The sequence below is a fragment of the Somniosus microcephalus genome, chromosome 6, assembly GCF_052327205.1.
Source record: "Somniosus microcephalus isolate GS21.2 chromosome 6, FLI_Smic_1.0, whole genome shotgun sequence".
Taxonomy (NCBI): Eukaryota; Metazoa; Chordata; class Chondrichthyes; order Squaliformes; family Somniosidae; genus Somniosus; species Somniosus microcephalus.
In genome coordinates, this window is record NC_140992.1 from 19,655,118 (window position 1) to 19,672,777 (window position 17,660).

Genomic DNA, 17,660 nt, shown 5'->3' on the forward strand with positions numbered 1-17,660 from the left:
GGCTGTAGTCAATGACCAGGCGGTGTTTATCAGTGGTTTTAACGACTACAACCTGGGCTCGCCAGGGGCTAGTGCTCCCTTCGATAATGCCCTCCTTCAAGAGCCGCTCCACCTCAGAGCTAATGAAAGCTCTGTCCCCGGCGCTGTACCGCCTGCTCTTGGTAGCGATGGGTTTACAGTCGTGGGTGAGGTTAGCGAACAAGGGAGGGGGGGGGACTTTTAGTGTGGAAAGGCTGCAGGTGGTTTGCGGCGGGCGATTTAAAAGGTGTTGGTTGCAGACTGTGAGTGGGGGGAGGGGTCCACCGTATGCTAATGTGACACTTTTAAGGTGGCACTGAAAATCCAACCCTAGCAGCACGGCAGCGCAGAGACGGGGCAGGACTAGAAGTTTAAAATTTTTATATTCTGTGCCCCCAACCGAAAGGGTCACCACACAGTAGCCGCCGACGTCCATTGAATGGGACTTGGACGCCATAGAAATCCGATGGCGCGTCGGCAGGACCGTGAGGGAGTGGCTACGTATCGTGTCTGGGTGAATAAAACTCACTGTGCTCCCGCTGTCGATTAGGCAAGTGGTAGCGCGGCCGTTTACCGTGATATCCATCATGGAGCTGGATAGATGATGAGGGAGGGCTTGATCCAGCGTAACGGAGGCCAGTGTATGGCTTAGTGAGTCGGTATGGTCGTCCGACGAGACGGTGGTCGAGTCCGGAGACGAAGTGGCGGTTGATTGCGGCGAATAAAATGGCGGCGGCCATGCGGCCGGAGGTGCACAAAATGGCGGATAAGATGGCTGCCCCCATGGTTCGCACGCGGCGCTGCTGGCGTTCGCTGGTTTCCCCCTGCAGGCATTGGCGTAATGGCCTTTCTTCCCGCAGCCCGAGCAGGTAGCGGTCTTAGCCGGGCAGTGCGCTCTAGGGTGTTTTAACTGGCCACAGAAATAGCATTTTTGGGCCTGGTTACGGGGCATCGCTGCGGTTCTTACCGGGGGCGGCTGTCCCAGTTGATTTCGGGACATCGCTGCAGCAGTTGGTGCCGGGGGCAGCGGTCCCATGTCCCACGGTCGCGATGGCCATGGCGCGGCGCCGTTACGTGAGTATGCTTCGAGGTTTCGGTGGGCCGCATCTAGCGAGAGCGCAAGGGCTACGGCCATCTTCAGGTCGAGCTCCTTGCTTTCGAGCAGTCTCTGCCGGGAGTAGTCGGACTGGAGGCCCCTGACGAAGGCATCACAAGTAAGTCCCTCCGCGTGCCCCGCAGCCGTTACCTCCTTACAGTCGCAGTCTCTGCAGAGTGTCTGTAACGCCCGTAAAAATGCCTCTACCGATTCCCCCGGTTGCTGCCTGCGGGATCCCAAGAGGTGTCTGGCGTAAATCGTGTTCACTCGGCGCGTGTATTGCCCTTTTAGTAGTTCGAGGGCCGCCGTGTACGTAGTAGCGTCCCGGATTAGCGTATATACTTGAGGGCTCACCTGGGCGGTCAAAACTTTTAGTTTGTTCTCCTCCGATGTCACGGCGGAGGCTCCTAGGAAGGATTCAAAGCAGTTCAGCCAGTGTTCGAAATTGGCTGATGAACCCGCTGCTTGAGGGTCGAGGTCCAGGCATGCCGGTCTGAGGGCTCGCAGCAACGCCTGCTGTTGTTGCTGTTCAGGTGTCGCCATTTTACTTCTAGTTAATAAAATTGATACGCTTATCAATTACTCCATAAAAGACGATGAATCAGGAAGGTGATGAAAAGGCTTTTATTAACTAGAGAACAGAGCATGCCTCTCGTGGGTGGCTGGTTCCAAGAAGGAAGTGAGTCGGCGAAACCCCCACCTTTATACCTGGTCATGTGGGCGGAGTCAGCTGAGGCATGCCTTGGTACACAGCGCCACCCAGAGGTAACAATATACAATAACAGTGGTTTACCACACGTGGTAAGGCTGGCTACCGTACAGGAGAGGATGGCTACGGTAGAGGGGAGGAGGGCTACAGCCATGGAGGAGCTTAGTCACCAGGATATGGAAAACATGGTCATTGTTCAGAATAGAATGACATCTCTTGAGGAGCGATGGGCATCTATTGAACAGAGAAACCAGACCTTCATGGAAGTCCTTCTGAGTAGGACTGCCATTGCAGATACGGGTCCCCATGGCCCCCCTGATGTGCAGCAAGGTGCTCTCCAGCCACTTCCAGGTGCTGGCCCCTTCTGGCCTGTGCAGCTTCAGGTGGGTGAGCAACAGCCTGGCGCTCCTGCTGCTGCTGCTGTTGCTGGTGCTGCTGTTGTTCCTGGTTCTGCTGCTGCTGTGGCTGGTGCTCGAGCTCCTCTAATGCCCAGATGGGAAGGAAATAAATGGCTCCAATGCTTTTGGTATATGCCTCCGTTGAGGAAGCACTGAGTGAAGGTGGCGAGAGGGGTTTCCCAGGAGGTCACACTGGAGATGGGTGTGAGGCTCCAACCTTCCACAGGTGTGGCTAAGCCTTCTAAAAGTTGCCCCAGACCTGAGACCACTAAGTCCTGCCACCTGCAAATGATGGCTGATCAAATCTCCTCTTTAATGGTTGACCTGCAGTTGATAGTCAGCAATCCAATAGTGCTCCCGCCAGGTTTCACATTCGTGTTTCCCACCAGGAGTGTTTCATGTGGGAAAAGGGTTAAATTCGCAAGGGCCTTTCAAAATAGGATTATAGAGGTTGTTAAGGGCCTTAACGACCAGTCCCGCCTGTTGGATGCGGGACGGAGTCGGGACCATCAGACACGACTGAGTTAAAATTGCTCGGAGTCGGGAACCAGGCAGGGGGGGGGGTCCCGCGGGTCCCGCCCCAGTTTTTGCGATTTTAACCCCCCGCACGCCTCCAAGCCTGCCTCCGCTGCTCAATGAAAACCAAGCTCAATATCTCAGTGCTGTTAATGTAACTATTTATCACCCATGTAGAGAGTCACCTTGAACTTATTGCAGCTATTGTGTTGCAGCATTGTGCGCTACAGTCAATTAGAAATGTTGCAATGATGTCAGCTTCCCATCACCATGCACTCACCTCCAAGTTAGGCAAGGCTTTACGATCCAACTAAGTGTTTCTCTGTGTCAAGCACATTGGATTGACTATTATGCTTTGTGATCAGCACTACCTTTAGTGACCTCAGAATCGGGGACAACAGGATACAAGATTGATCATTGATGTCTCCTTGTAGATTGATCACTAATCCATCTGTGATGTGTAACCGCTTCAAGGGTAAGAGCAAAAGAACCAGAGGAGGGAGATGAGGAGAATTTTTTTTATAGAGCGAGTTCTTATGATCTGGAATTCACTGCCTGAAAGGGCGGTGGAAGCAGATTCAATAGTAACATTCAAAAGGAAATTGGATGCATACTTGAAAAGGAAAAATTTGCAAGGCTATAGGAGAAGAGTTGAGGAGTGGAACTAATTGGAGAGCTCTTTCAAACAGCCAGCGCAGGCACGAAGGGCCGAATGGCCTCCTTCTATGATTCTATGAAGTGATTCCACAGCATGCCAACATGTTTAGTTTTTCCAGCTTCACCCGTTTATATGAATCCCAATGACTAGCAGCAGCATTAAGGGGGAAAAATTTAGTATCGCCCCGTTTGGGGCGCGATTATCGGCCGTGCGCAAAGTTTAGCGCCTGGCGCTAATTATCGCCTCCGACAGCAAACTTGGCTTTTATCGCCCCTGGAGGTGATTGGAGCGCTAAATCAGGTGCTTCACACCTGTCTTAAGACGCAAAGGCCGAGGAGCGAGGCGCTACCTCAGAGCGCTGGCAAAGCAAGGAAGGGCAAATCAAAATGAAAGTGCAAAGTGCTGCTCAGTACTCAAAACTCCTTCACACAGCATTGAATCTCTCCAGAAGTCTCTCTCTCTCTCTCTCTCTCACAGAATGCATGGTGCAAAAATGTCACCGACAAAAAAAGGCAGGAAGCGGTCGCCTTTAAATAGCGCTCCCCCAGTCCCTTTCTGACAGCATAACGCTCCCCTCAACCTGTCGTTGCTAGCGGCAGGCGGTAAGGCAGGGGGCGCCGCTCAATATCCGGTCCGGGGCACTAACGGGGCATTGCGCACTCGACTGACGTCACAATCTGCCGGAGATCGTGGCGGTAGTGTTTAGCGCCGCCGCAAAATGTCTAGTTAATTTCGCGAGCGGCGCAAACATCGCCGCGCCCGGGCGCTAGTTGCTTTGCGCCCCATTAGCGCCCTCTTAAGGCGCTAACGGGAGGTGCAAACAACTGAATTTTTCCCCCCTAAAAGTCTGCATTCGTTCAAATGTGACCTCAAACAACTAGGCATGCACAATCCTGCTTCTGGTCAAACGCCTTGTCCCGTGTCAGAGGAAGACCTATCTGGACCAACAGAGTGTAAGCTAGATAAGTACATGAGGGAAAAAGGAATAGAAGGTTTATGCTGACGGGGTGAGATGAAGCAGAGCGAGAGGAGGCTCGTGTAGCGCATAGACCTGTTGGGCCAAATGGCCTATTTCTGTGCTGTAAATTCTATATAATTCTATGTTTCTATTGAAGAACTGTCTCCAAAGGCAGGGCTGTAATAGAAACATTATAGTGTGGTTAAAATGAATCTATTTTTAATCATAGAATGGTACAGCACAGAAGGAGGCCATTTGGCCTACCGTGCCTGCGCCGGCTAATTGAGCTACCATTTTGGGATCGGAACAAGGTTTAGTAAACTTTCCCTGAGGCCTAGTTGGGTGGATGCATGGAGTAATACAGGTTTAAAATGGATGCCTTTTGTATCTTTACAGTTGCTATGTAACGACTTCTGATTTTTTTTTTTCTGTTAACATAGGCGTTACGGAAAATCCTGTTTGGAACGACATTTCAAGTTTTCAATTATGAATGGAAGAAATCACACTTCAAATTCCGAGACCCTTATTCAGACTTGTCGTATGCACTGGAGGCAGAAAGGGTCAGTGTCGTTATACAAAAATCAGGCCAAGGGGGAACTTTTTTTTATTGTTTGGTTTGTCCAGGCGTCTGACATGTGCAAAAAAAAAAACCCATCACTGCCCGCCACTGAAAATCAATCGGGCGGTTTTTATAATGGCCGGCTGTTTTGAACCCAGGCAGCAAGTTGAAAATCTGCCCCTCTGTCCTCATTAGGGCAACTCCCAACTTACTTAAGTTATAGGAACAGGGGTGGGCCATTCAATCCTCTGAGCCTGCTCCGCCGTTCAATTAGATCACGGCTGATCTGGACCTCAACTCCATTCACCCGCCTTAGCTCCACATCCCTTGATACCTTTGTCATGAATCTTATCATGACTCATGAAGTAACACTGGGCGGCCAGCTGGTGGCGCCGTCCAAGGAGTATAAATACTCGGGCGTGGGCCCAGCTTGCTCAGGGTGTTTCTGGCGGAGCAGGCTCGAGGGGCCGAATGGCCTACTCCTGCTCCTATCTCCTATCTTCTTCTATGAACTAGTGATGTAACTAGAAATCTCATGGTTTTGAAACAGTTGATTAAAGCCTTGTTTTATACTCAAACCAAGCACTCAGTCGTCTTTTTACATCAAACTTTACCTCACAGAAATCTATCGATCTCAGTCGTGAAAGCTCCAATTGTCCCCCAGCATCCACAGACCTTTGAGGGAGAGAGTTCCAAATTTCTACTACCTTTTATGTGAAAAGGTGTTTCCTGATTTCTCTCTTAAAAGGCCTAGCTCTAACTTTAAGATTATGTACCCTCGTTCTTGATTGCCCCATCAGAGGAAATAGTTTCTCTGTATGTGCCTTATCAAATCATTTTAGCATTTTAAACACCTCGATCAGATCACCCTTCAGTCTTCTATTCATAAGCCCTGGAAGCTTAAGTGCAGGTTTGTAAGAGCCTAGGTTTAGGGTCCACCGCCTCAAGCATTGTCGGGGAGCTATCCAAAGATTAACCAACTCAAACTGCACAACTTACCAGAGAATGCGAGTAATGATACAATAAATAAAAAGATTTTACAAAAAAAGTAACATTTACAATAATAAATGATATTTCCATTTATATAGAACATTGAAATGCCTCAAAGTGTTTCACATAATAACCTATTTTTGAAATTGAGTCAAACCAATTAGATAAGATCATTTTTCTTTTTATATTCATTCTTGGGATGTGGGCGTCGCTGGCAAGGCCAGCATTTATTGCCCATCCCTAATTGCCCTTGAGAAGGTGGTGGTGAGCCACCTTCTTGAACCGCTGCAGTCCATGTGGTGAAGGTACTCCCACGGTGCTGATAGGTTTCGAGTTCCAGGATTTTGACCCAGCGACGATGAAGGAACGGTGATCTATTTCCAAGTCAGGATGGTGTGTGACTTGGAGGTGATGGTGTTCCCATGCGCCTGCTGCCCTTGCCCTTCTAGTTCAGGGGTGGGCAATTATTCGTGGTGAGCTGTTGAGGGCCTCACACAGAAAATGAATTGTGTTAACAACAACTAGCATTAAAATTTGTTATGGCATTTATTATATAAAGAACCCTTCATGTTGTTTCTACACTTAATAAAAATAACAACACTTATTAACAGGCTAACAAACATGATAGAGGTTTATGAGTCACATTGAAAAGTGCACGGAGTGTTTGGGGTCGATTTTCAGTGTGCCGTGAGGCGGGCTTTTAGACGTGCGGGGGGCTAAAATCCCGAATTCAGGGGTCCCGACACCATCCCGCCCAAAACCTGCCTCCATGTAAGTTTCAAAGGAGGCGGGTACCCGCCCCGCACTGGGACCCGCCGACCCGAGGCGGGAAGGGATTAGTGCCAATTAACTGCCTGTTAACAGGTAGTTAACAGGCAGTTTTTAGCCTAATCCCTATTTTGAAGGTTGTCGTGTGGGATTCCCGACGGCTCCAAACCACGCCAGGTTAGAGGAGTCGGGCCGTCGGGTTGAAGGACTTGGAGGGGTCGAGACGTCGGTGTTCAGGTGAGTGATGGGTGCATGAGTGCAAAGGTAAGTGTGTTTGGTGTGTCTAAAGTGTGTAAAGAAGTTTAAATTACCTGTACTTACCTTTACAGCCTTCCTTCCTCTAGGCTTTGGGAGTCAATCATTCAGCCGCCACAGAAAGCAGAATGACCGCGAGCTGTCAAAAGTGACAGCCTGCAGCTTTCTGTGCAGGAGAGATTTCTAACCGAGTCTGTGTAGAAGGACTCAGGTTAGAAGTAAGACTGTCAGTGTTTGACAGCTTCAAACAGCTGTGAAACGCTGATATTTCATCTGTCAACATGTCTTGACAGATGAAATTTCAGTCTGTGACATCACCTGTTGCCGGGAGGCCCTTAATTGGCCTGCTGAGCCCGCTGGGCGGGCTCAACAAAGTCAATCAAGTGAAAATCGCATGGATTGGCCGCTTCTCGATGGAGGCGGGACTACAACCCGAAAGTTGTAGTCCCGCCTCCTTCCCGACTTCTGAATGAAAATCCAGCCCTTTATTCCAAATGGTTTAAATTCATTCTTATAGTGGAAAATGAGAGACCGAATCTGCTTCCATGGCAATTCTAAACATGGTGTAAGGCACAATCAAGGATAAAATCATTGATACAACCTTTAAAAACTGCACATGAAAGTGCTACTTCGATGCCTTTGAAACCTCACTAAGAAATAATTCGGTGACTCGGAAAATGATTTATGCCCCAAATTGCGCCCCAGATCAGCCATCAAATTGGGCTTGTTCATTGTCAACGTGCGATCACTCCCGAGAAAAGCTAAGACGCCGATAGAGTTTGCTGGACGTTCACTTGAGAATGGGCACTGGTGATGCGCCATTATAATGCGCGTTTCTTCCCCCTGCGTGCTATTTATTACCGGGACTGGCCAACGACATAAATCTCTACAACCCTCTTCCACCCATGACAATAAACTTAAATTGTTCATGGGGGAAAAGGGACATAAATTAAAAACAGTGAGTGCAATGTCCAATATGCCCGGGTCCATTTAGTTATGCCTCCACTATGCTAATTAAGTGGGATAATATTAAAACGAGTGAATAATTGTGCAAGAATTAATAACAGTCATCGGTGAGAGCAGTGTTAATTTGGTAAATTTGAAACAGACCAACTCATAGTGTTGTTCATCACTCCCATTTCTACCCTCCCAATAATTTATAAACATAAATTCTCCCAATAATTTATAAACATAAATTCAGATAGTAGTCCGATGCTATCTTAAATACACAAAATGTAGTGTAAAATAGTAAAATCTTCCGTTACTAAATGAATGAATTGATTGATGGATTGATTAAATGTACTGAAAGCCTACGTGGCTATTTGACAGAGTGGTTCGAGTCTGCGGAGACGCGAGAGGTGTTCGCTTTTCAGTGTGCTCAGTACGGGGGCCCGAGGCTTCGCAAGGCCTGAACTACAATCGCGTGCCATTACCTGGAGTCCTTGTGCTCCGGGATCCAATCCCGTGTCCTAAGACGGTGATGAGAACCACCCCCCACCCCCCCCACCCCACCCCAGCCGTCGTACTCTGGATACACCTTCGGTAAAAGAGTCATCAAAATGAGCAGCCATGACTCGACTCGGACTAATGTGCAGCTCGAGCTCTGGCTCATGTTCTACTTCTGTCCCGTTGCAGCGGGCCGGATAGAATGAATTGGCGGGCCAGATACAGACCCCGGGGCCGTATTTTGCACCACCAATGTTCTAGGTGGTGGAGGTCGTGGGTTTGGGAGATGCTGCCAAAGATTGAAAAGGTTACGGTGCCCATTCACTGCATTTTGAAAGTCAACTAGAGAACGTACAGCCAGATGGTATATTGTATATCCGCACACATTTATCCTTTAAAATATTCTACTCTCGGAGTGTTCTAGCAGACTCATAGGATTCTAATGTATAAAATAGTGTTGATACTATTTGTGTATGTGTTTTAAAAGTTATTCATTCTTTTCAAAGAGTGGTACACGGACTATTCAGATGGCTGTACAAGCACATGTCCTCAAGTACTTACTGTTCAACAGAAATAGTGAAGTGGAAAACCACAACATAAAATGGTAAAAAAAAAATACTCTCACCTTGACTTATTCAGTAAACTCTATAAAGTAATTGTGAGATTTTATTGATTGTCTTCAATTAGTTTTCAGATGCTTCCATCACACTTGGGGCAGAGACCCATGGGTGAGCCCTGGGGAGAAGGGGGAGGACAATGGGGGGGGGAGGGGGGAAGGGCCCAATCACGGGCTTGCCGTCACCCTCAGGAGTGCCTCGGACCTGGGGGGAGCTCTCCGAAAGCAGGTGTTAAGCCCCTCATTTACAGAGGTTGGAATCAGGGTTGCCAGCCCTCCAGCATTGTCCCGGGGATCTTCCAGGAATTAGAGATTAATCTCCTGGACGCTGTTGTGAGCAAGGCAGGAGAAAAATCAGCAGCATTCAAAAAGATGGTTTGTATATTTTTCATTTTCTTTTTCATGATGATCATCCATGATCTCATTGAATGGCGGAGCAGGCTCGAGGGGCCGAATGGCAGACTCCTGCTCCTATCTTCTATGTTTCTATTTTCTTTGATCACCTTTGTTAATTAGTTATAAAAAAAAATATTGGAGATGGGTAAAAAGGGGCGGAACGGTTGGAAGTGGGCGATCCTGTAATGAAGCCTCCAGGAATATGTCCAACCAGTGTTGGCAACCCTAGTTAGAATTCGAGCAGGAGATAGTGTGAGGAACCTTGATTTCAACACAGGGAGGATGTCGGGAGCAAGAAAGTAAGAAAGTTAGTGGCAGCATGCCAAGTAACGACTGGCCCTGTCTTGTATCTGAGGCGTTAAAGCTTCCTTAATGTAGTCAGCCCTCAGTTGCCACCCGTCGTTTGGGTCTAAAGTTGGTCACAGGTGGAGTGACTGTACAACCGGTGTCTCACGTTTTCTGCATTCTCTTACAGCCTGCTTGAAGTGAGCCAAAAAGAACAAGAGAAAGCATTGGCGGCAGCGCTCTCTGACATTCTGTGGACAGCAGGGGACGGAGTCAGGAGCGCTGTTTGTTTGGTGACCACTGACTCTTATTTCCCTCCTACAACCGACTACAAGATGGACAGCTACACGGAGAGAGTAAGACCCATTCCCACACATACATCACAATCATTAATCTGAAATGTGGTTTCTTGCGAATCATGCATGATTACATATTGTAAACTTTGCAAAGTTTGCTATTCTTTGAATGAGACACTAAAGCAAGGTCCAGTTTGCCTGTTTGGATGGACATTAAATACACTATTTCAAGAAGAGCAAGGAATTATTTCCCTTAGCTCTGCATCAAATACCACTCCCATAGCAACCCGTCTTTCCTTAAGAATTGGAATATTACTATGCATGCATATCATATCTGATATATAAAATGGTCAAACCCAGTTTATTGTATTTAGTGTAGTGTTGCCTAAGGATCGAACCCTTGAACTATATTTAGTGTAACGTTGCCTAGGGGGTCCAACACTTCTTACTATATTTAGTGTAGTGTTGCCTAGGGGATGAACCCTTGTTACTATATTTGGTGTAGTGTTGCCTAGGGGATAGAAACATAGAAGATAGGAGCAGGAGTAGGCCATTCGGCCCCTCGAGCCTGCTCCGCCATTCAATGAGATCATGGCTGATGAACCCTTGTTACAATATTTAGTGTAGTGTTACCTAGGGGATGAACCCTTGTTACTATATTTAGTGTAGTATTGCCATGGGGACGAACACTTGTTACTATATTTAGTGTAACGTTACCTAGGGGACGAACCCTTGTTACTATATTTAGTGTAGTGTTGCCATGGGGATGAACACTTATTCCTCTGTTTAGCTGGATGTGGCTCAGGCCCTTCCATGGTCTTCTAAACTTCGGAGATGTAAGGGGTGGTATGTGGGTTGTTTGTCAGCTTCACCTCTGACTTCTTTGAGCGGTTCGAATTGCTCCCACTCCCTTTGTTCTAGACTTTGGACTTATTTGGGGTTTGTAATGAACTTGCAACAGACACCTGGGTTGGTCAAAAAAATTCAGATCTTTATTTTGAGACAGGAAAATATACAACACAATAAAACTTATACTCTAAAAGGGTGGGGAACACTTGGAATATGCAAGGGAGAATTACAATAGACAAAAACCCTTACCCTCCCAACCCCACTATCCTAACTAGGTTGAAATCCAGAGGACCAGGAAATGCTCACCAAACGACTTTCTTGACAGATTATAGAGGTTCGCGATTTCGGCGTTCTCCTTAGTTGTGGCGGTTGGGGCCTGCCGTACCCCAGACGTGGTAGAAGACTGCACCTGCGTTGGGTCTTCAGTTTGGGTTGGTCCGTTGATGCGGTTAGTCGCACTGTTGGATGTATCGGGTAACTACCCAATTTTCTTTGGTTAGGGCAAGTTTTAGGGTCTTTTGTGTTGAAATCTTACCCAGGGGTAAGTCAGACTAGCCTGTAGAGTAGAAACAAGTCTTTGCTTTTCGAGTTTTCGGTAGTTGGTTTCTTGTTGGTCACGGTGGCCCAATATTACCTGGTTGGTGGTAATATTGGTAGTTATTGGTTTCTTTAGGCCTTCGGTTGCCGCGACTTTCGTTCTCCTTCTGTTCCTTCAAGTCTCCAGTTCTTCTGATGATCCGTTGAGCGGTACTGTGCTCTCACTGTTGATCTTGAACTGAACTTGAGCCGACTGTCTGATGACGAACTGACCTGTACACTGAAAAGGCAGGCCTCAGTTATACTAGTTTGAGGCCTGGCTTATCTGACCGCCAAATCTCGGGTTTCTTTGTTAAATTTGGCGGGCTCGTTATTTTTAATATGCTTTAAAACTTTAACGAGCTTCGGGGATGGCCCATCTAGTCTTTAATGAGTTTCGGGGATGGTCCATCTAACTTTAATCGGCCTTTAACTGGTTTCGGGATTGCCTTGAAACTAGTTTAAAAATGCAAAACGTTTGTCAAACTCCTTGATTGGTTTTGGACTGCTGTTTGATTGTTGTATCCTGTTGGGCTATGGTCTTTCCTTTGTGTTGCTGCGGGCATGTACTGTTTTATTCATGTACTTTGGCTCTGCGATTTTCGGCAGGAACAGGTTTTATTGTCTTTATGTAAGGGCTGAGGTGGCCTAGGACATTCCCAGCCTGTCCAATATCCAAACTCGGGGGCTCACCCCACCTTCCCTGTGTCACAGCCTTTCACAAGTCTGAACATGCCCTTTAAACCAGCCAAATCTTCCTGGGGTTTTTAATTTTTAAAATCCCTTTGGCTTTGGCTCAATATTCCTTCAAACAGTCCAATATCTCCTTTCTTCCTTTTGGGGAAAATGTGTAATTTTGCAAGCCTTACAGAGAGTAGAGGAAAAAATACTATCAGGACATGATTTAGGCTATAAAATTTAGAACAGGTTTATGAAGAGTAACTGACAACCAGTAGCAACAGGCAGTTCAGCAGCTTGCACTATTTTAACAGGAAATTTAAATCACACTGTCTGTTCGCATATAAAAATACCAAAAGACGCAACACTTCGCTAATTCTTTGTCTGTGAGTCTCATCCACCAATTACAGAATCTTGACACACGGCCTCCACTTGGGTTACAGTGCAGTGATACAGAATAAAACTGGCAAACTAGGAGCATCCTGGCTGCGATTTACCTATCAGAGCTTTTAAAGTTAAAAAGTTGGGCTAAAGGGAGAACAATAGCTCTGTCCCATAGGTGAATCAACTTTATTAAATTGATTTGATAGGTTCTGAAAATTGGGGAGGGTTTAAACTAAAATGGCAGGAGGTTGGGAACCTGTGTAGGGAGGCAGAGGAAAGAGAAGCAAGGGTAGAAACAAAAGACAGGAAGAAGAAAAGCAAAAGTGGAAGGCAGAGAAATCAAGGGTGTAAATCAAACAGGGCCACAGTAAATAATAATTCTAAAAGGACTAAGAGTGTTAAAAAAAATCAAGCCTGAAGGCTTTGTGTCTTAATGCGAGGAGCATTCGTAATAAGGTGGATGAATTAGCTGTGCAAATAGATGTAAATGGATATGATATAATTGGGATTAGGGAGACATGGCTCCAGGATGACCAAGTCTGGGAATTCAACATCCAGGGGTATTCAATATTCAGGAAGGACAGGAAAAAAGGAAAAGGAGGTGGGGTAGCATTGCTGGTTAAAGAGGAGATTAACACAATAGTAAGGAAGGATATTAGCTCTGATGATGTGGAATCTGTATGGGCAGAGCTGAGAAATTCCATGAGGCACAAAACGTTAGTGGGAGTTGTATACAGACCCCAAAACAGTAGTGCTGAGGTTGGGGATGGCATTAAACGGGAAATTAAAGATGCGTGCAATAAGGGCACAGCAGTTATCATGGGTGACTTTAATCTACATATAGATTGGGCTAACAAAATTAGTAATAATACTGTGGAGGAGGAATTCCTAGAGTGTATACGGGATGGTTTCCTGGACCAATATGTCGAGGAACCAACTAGAGATCAGACCATCTTAGACTGGGTATTATGTAATGAGAAAGGATTAATTAGCAATCTTGTTGTGCGAGGCCCCTTGGGGAGGAGCGATCATAATATTCTTCATTAAAATGGAGAGAGAAGTAGTTGACTCAGGGACTAGGGTCCTGAAGTTAAATAAAGGAAACTAGGATGGTATGAGGCAGGAGTTGGCTAGGATGGATTGGGGAACATTACTTAAAGGGTTGACGGTGGATAGGCAACGGCAAACATTTAAAGATCACATGGATGAACTACAGAATTTGTTCATCCTGTTTGGCATAAAAATAAAACAAAAAAGGTGACTCAATCGTGGCTAACAAGGGAAATTAGGGATAGCATAAGATCCAAGGAGAGGACATATAATTTGGCCAGAAAAAGCAGCAAACCTGAGGATTGGGAGCAGTTTAGGATTCAGCAAAGGAGGACAAAGGGATTAATTAAAATGGGGAAAATAGAATATGAGAGTAAGCTTGCAGGGAACATAAAAACTGACTGTAAAAGCTTCTATAGATATGTGAAGAGAAAAAGATTGGTGAAGTCAAGCATAGGTCCCTTGCAGTCAGAATCAGGGGAATTTATAATGGGAAACAAAGAAATGGCTGACCAATTAAATGCATACTTTGGTTCTGTCTTCACAAAGGAGGACACAAATAACCTTCCAGAGATGTCGGGGAATATAGGGTCTAATGAGAGGGAGGAATTGAATGAAATCAGTATTTGTAGGGAAATGGTGTTAGGGAAATTGACGGGATTGAAGGCCGATAAATCCCCAGGGCCTGCTAATCTACATCCTCGGGTACTTAAGGAAGTGGCCCTAAAAATAGTAGATGCATTGCTGGTCATCTTCCAAAATTCTATAGACTCTGGAACAGTTTCCATGGATTGGAGGATAACTAATGTAACCCCACTATTTAAAAAAGGTGGTAGAGAGAAAATGGGGAATTATAGATCGGTAAGTCTGACATCGGTAGTGGGGAAAATGCTAGAGTCCATTATAAAAGATGTAATAGCAGAGCACTTGGAAAACATTGACAGGTTCGGACAAAGTCAACATGGATTTACAAAAGGTAAATCATGCTTGATTAATCTATTGGAATTTTTTGAGGATGTAACTGGTAGAATAGATAAGGGAGAACCAGTGGATGTTGTGTATTTGGACTTTCAGAAGGCTTTTGATAAGGTCCCGCATAAGAGATTAGTGTGCAAAGTTAAAGCACACGGGATTGGGGGTAAGGTACTGTCTTGGATAGAGAACTGGTTGGCAGACAGGAAGCAAAGAGTTGGAATAAACGGGTCTTTATCCGAGTGGCAGGCAGTGACTAGTGGGGTACCGCAGGGATCGGTGCTAGGACCAGCTATTCACAATATATATAAATGATCTAGATGAGGGAACTAGATGTAATATCTCCACGTTTGCAGATGACACAAAGCTGGGTGGGCGTGTGTGCTGTGAGGAGGATGCAGAGAAACTCCAGTATGATTTGGACAGGTTGGGTGATTGGGCAGATGCATGGCAAATGCAGTATAATGTGGAGAAATGCGAAGTTATCCACTTCAGTGGCAAAAACAGGAAGACAGATTGTTATCTGAACGGCAATAGATTGGGAAAAGGGGAAGTGCAACGAGACCTGGGTGTCCTTGTGCACCAGTCACTGAAGGTAAGCATGCAAGTGCAGCAGGCGGTTAAGAAGGCAAATGGTATGTTGGCCTTCATAGCGAGAGGATTCGATTACAGGAGCAAGGATGTCTTGCTGCAGTTGTACAGGGCCTTGGTGAGACCACACCTTGAGTATTGTGTGCCGTTTTGGTCACTTTATCTGAGGAAGGATGTTGTTGCCATGGAGAGAGTGCAGCGAAGATTCACCAGACTGATACCTGGGATGGCAGGAATGACGTATAAGGAGAGATTGGGTCGATTAGGCTTATATTCGCTAGAGTTTAGAAGAATGAGAGGGGATCTCATTGAAACTTATAAAATTCTAACTGGACTAGACAGACTAGATTCAGGAAGGATGTTCCCGATGGCGGGGGAGTCCAGAACCAGGGGTCACAGTCTAAGGATAAGGAGTAAGCCATTTAGGACTGAGATGAGGAGGAATTTCTTCACCCAGAGAGTGGTGAAACTGTGGAATTCTCTACCACACAAGGCAGTTGAGGCCAATTCATTAAATATATTCAAGAAGGAGTTAGATATATGTCTTAAGGCTAAAGGGATCAAGGGATATGGGGAGAAAGCAGGGACAGGGTACTGAATTTGGGTGATCAGCCATGATCTCATTAAATGGCGTAACAGGCTCGAGGGGCCGAATGTCCTACTCCTGCTCCTATCTTCCATGTTTCTATGTTTCCCCACCCCAATGCAAGACCTCAGGGTATGTGCATGTGTTGCCTAGTGCTTTACTTTAATTTGATAGACTTCAGGACAAAGCATGAAGTATGGCTGAAGCAATTTCTACTAGCTCTGCAATGAAAATGTATTTGCACCAGAATAATGTCTTTGAAGTGTCAGTTTGCGTATCAGACTGTAACGTGTATCCTCTTCAATCTCTGAAAAGCAAGATAGCAGTAACCAAATTTAAAGTGACCAGTCGCATCTTTTAGATATTAAAAATATAACAGCTTTCCTATGATTTGAATTGTGACTGATCTCCTATTCACCATTGTCCAGTCTGCGGTATGATGCATGTGAAACATGCTACGCTTGAGCTAAACCTAGCTCCCAAGGTGGTTAAATTCATAGGACAGTGGAGCTGGGATGGGTAGATTAGGTTTCAGACTGGGCATCTGAACCAGTGTTCTGAGGTCAATTAAAGATAGTTTGACATTCCAATAATCATTCACATTCGTTGCTGCTGCGTCAACTCTTTTCATTTCCAAATCAGCAGCAGTCATACCTGAGTTAGGTTGGTGAGTTCTGCTCTGGGGGTCGTCCAAAGCTGACACGGGAGACAGACTATTTAAACAGAGAGAGAGAGAGCTGTGAAAGCCCGAGGTAGTCAGGCAGCAAGGGACTGCGAGAAGGATGGACAACAGGCCAGAAGAGTTGACAAAATTAGCTTTAGGTCAAGCAAGATGACTCACTAAAGCAGGGCAGTGTAGTGCGTTTGTTATTTTTATATTATGATGTTTACACCAGTTGCATTGATGGATATAAATGAATCGGATTGTAACTGTTGTGCTGTATGTTCACCTGAAAGGAAATAAAGAAGCTTAACTGTTCATCTCAAGTCTCGACAAGTACTTGCTCGGTCCACCTTCAGAGAGGTTGAAGTAATACACATCCAAAAGACAAAAGTGCCTGGTCCAGATCACATGGGGATGCTATCGTCCCATCCCTGGGCTATACTGTTGTACAAGCAGATGTAGGGCAGTGGGAGATAGTTCCCATGAAAGTAAGACACTCAGGCTGCTTAAGAGAACAGCTGACGCCACTGAAACTGAGCAAGTATTTACAGAAGGGTTCAGTTGGTAACGGATCCCGTGGTACTACAGGAAACTTTCGATTTACCGGCACCTAAATAACCGGAAATCTCAGTTAACCGGCAAAATTCAGGAGTAGTTTCAGGTAACTTTTATTACTTGCCTTCCTCCATGTGTTGCTGTGCAAGGGTGTGGCTGCAGCTGTTGCTAAGCTACAGAGACGCTTGCAACTTGTGGCCATTGTTTTGAAGCTTTGTTGCTTTATACAGAGCTCTCAGCTCCGTATCTTTTACCATAGCGTTTGGTTATCCGGAATTTTTGATGAACCGGCACCACGTCGGTCTCGTCCGTGCCGGATAAAAAAAAGTTTCCTGTAGTTACGCCATTTCTCTGGGGTGTTTACCGACCTGGCGACAAGGTTGCCGGGGAGAGCAGGAAAACCCTTTGCGAGAAGTCTACTCCGAGGTGCTTTTGAAAAGTTACCCCAAAATCTCTGACGGGAAATCCGTAATCAGTCGCAAAGTCTCTTTGGAGCGGCCTGTGCAAGCTGCCTCACACTTTTCTTATTTTTTTCCTTAGCTCCAGCTCTTTAAATTCACTGATAAGGGAAAGCTGCAGAAGTTCATCGCTGAACAGATACACTGCGTAAGTACTGAGACGGAGACTTTACTGCTGTTAGAAAGTGAAACTGTACGCTGTATAGCGGCGCACTGGCTCTGGTTCGTGCAAGATGAAGACCTTAGAAGGGTTGCTGCGATTGGATTGATTAGTCGGGGAAGGGGCGCAGGAGGGGTGAGCATGGAACAGTAACTAAGAACATAGAGAGACAT

General features: G+C 46.1%; 1 protein-coding gene across 1 annotated transcript in view; it reads left to right on the forward strand.

Annotated features, from left to right (window-relative positions):
• mindy4b (MINDY family member 4B) overlaps positions 1-17,660 on the forward strand; it is an 87,454-nt gene that overhangs the window by 20,731 nt on the left and 49,063 nt on the right. The window contains exons 4-7 of the mRNA XM_085989598.1: positions 4,794-4,913; positions 8,878-8,975; positions 9,859-10,024; positions 17,410-17,475. Of these exons, the coding sequence (XP_085845724.1) occupies positions 4,794-4,913; positions 8,878-8,975; positions 9,859-10,024; positions 17,410-17,475 (450 nt within the window). The remainder of the gene's footprint in view (positions 1-4,793; positions 4,914-8,877; positions 8,976-9,858; positions 10,025-17,409; positions 17,476-17,660) is intronic.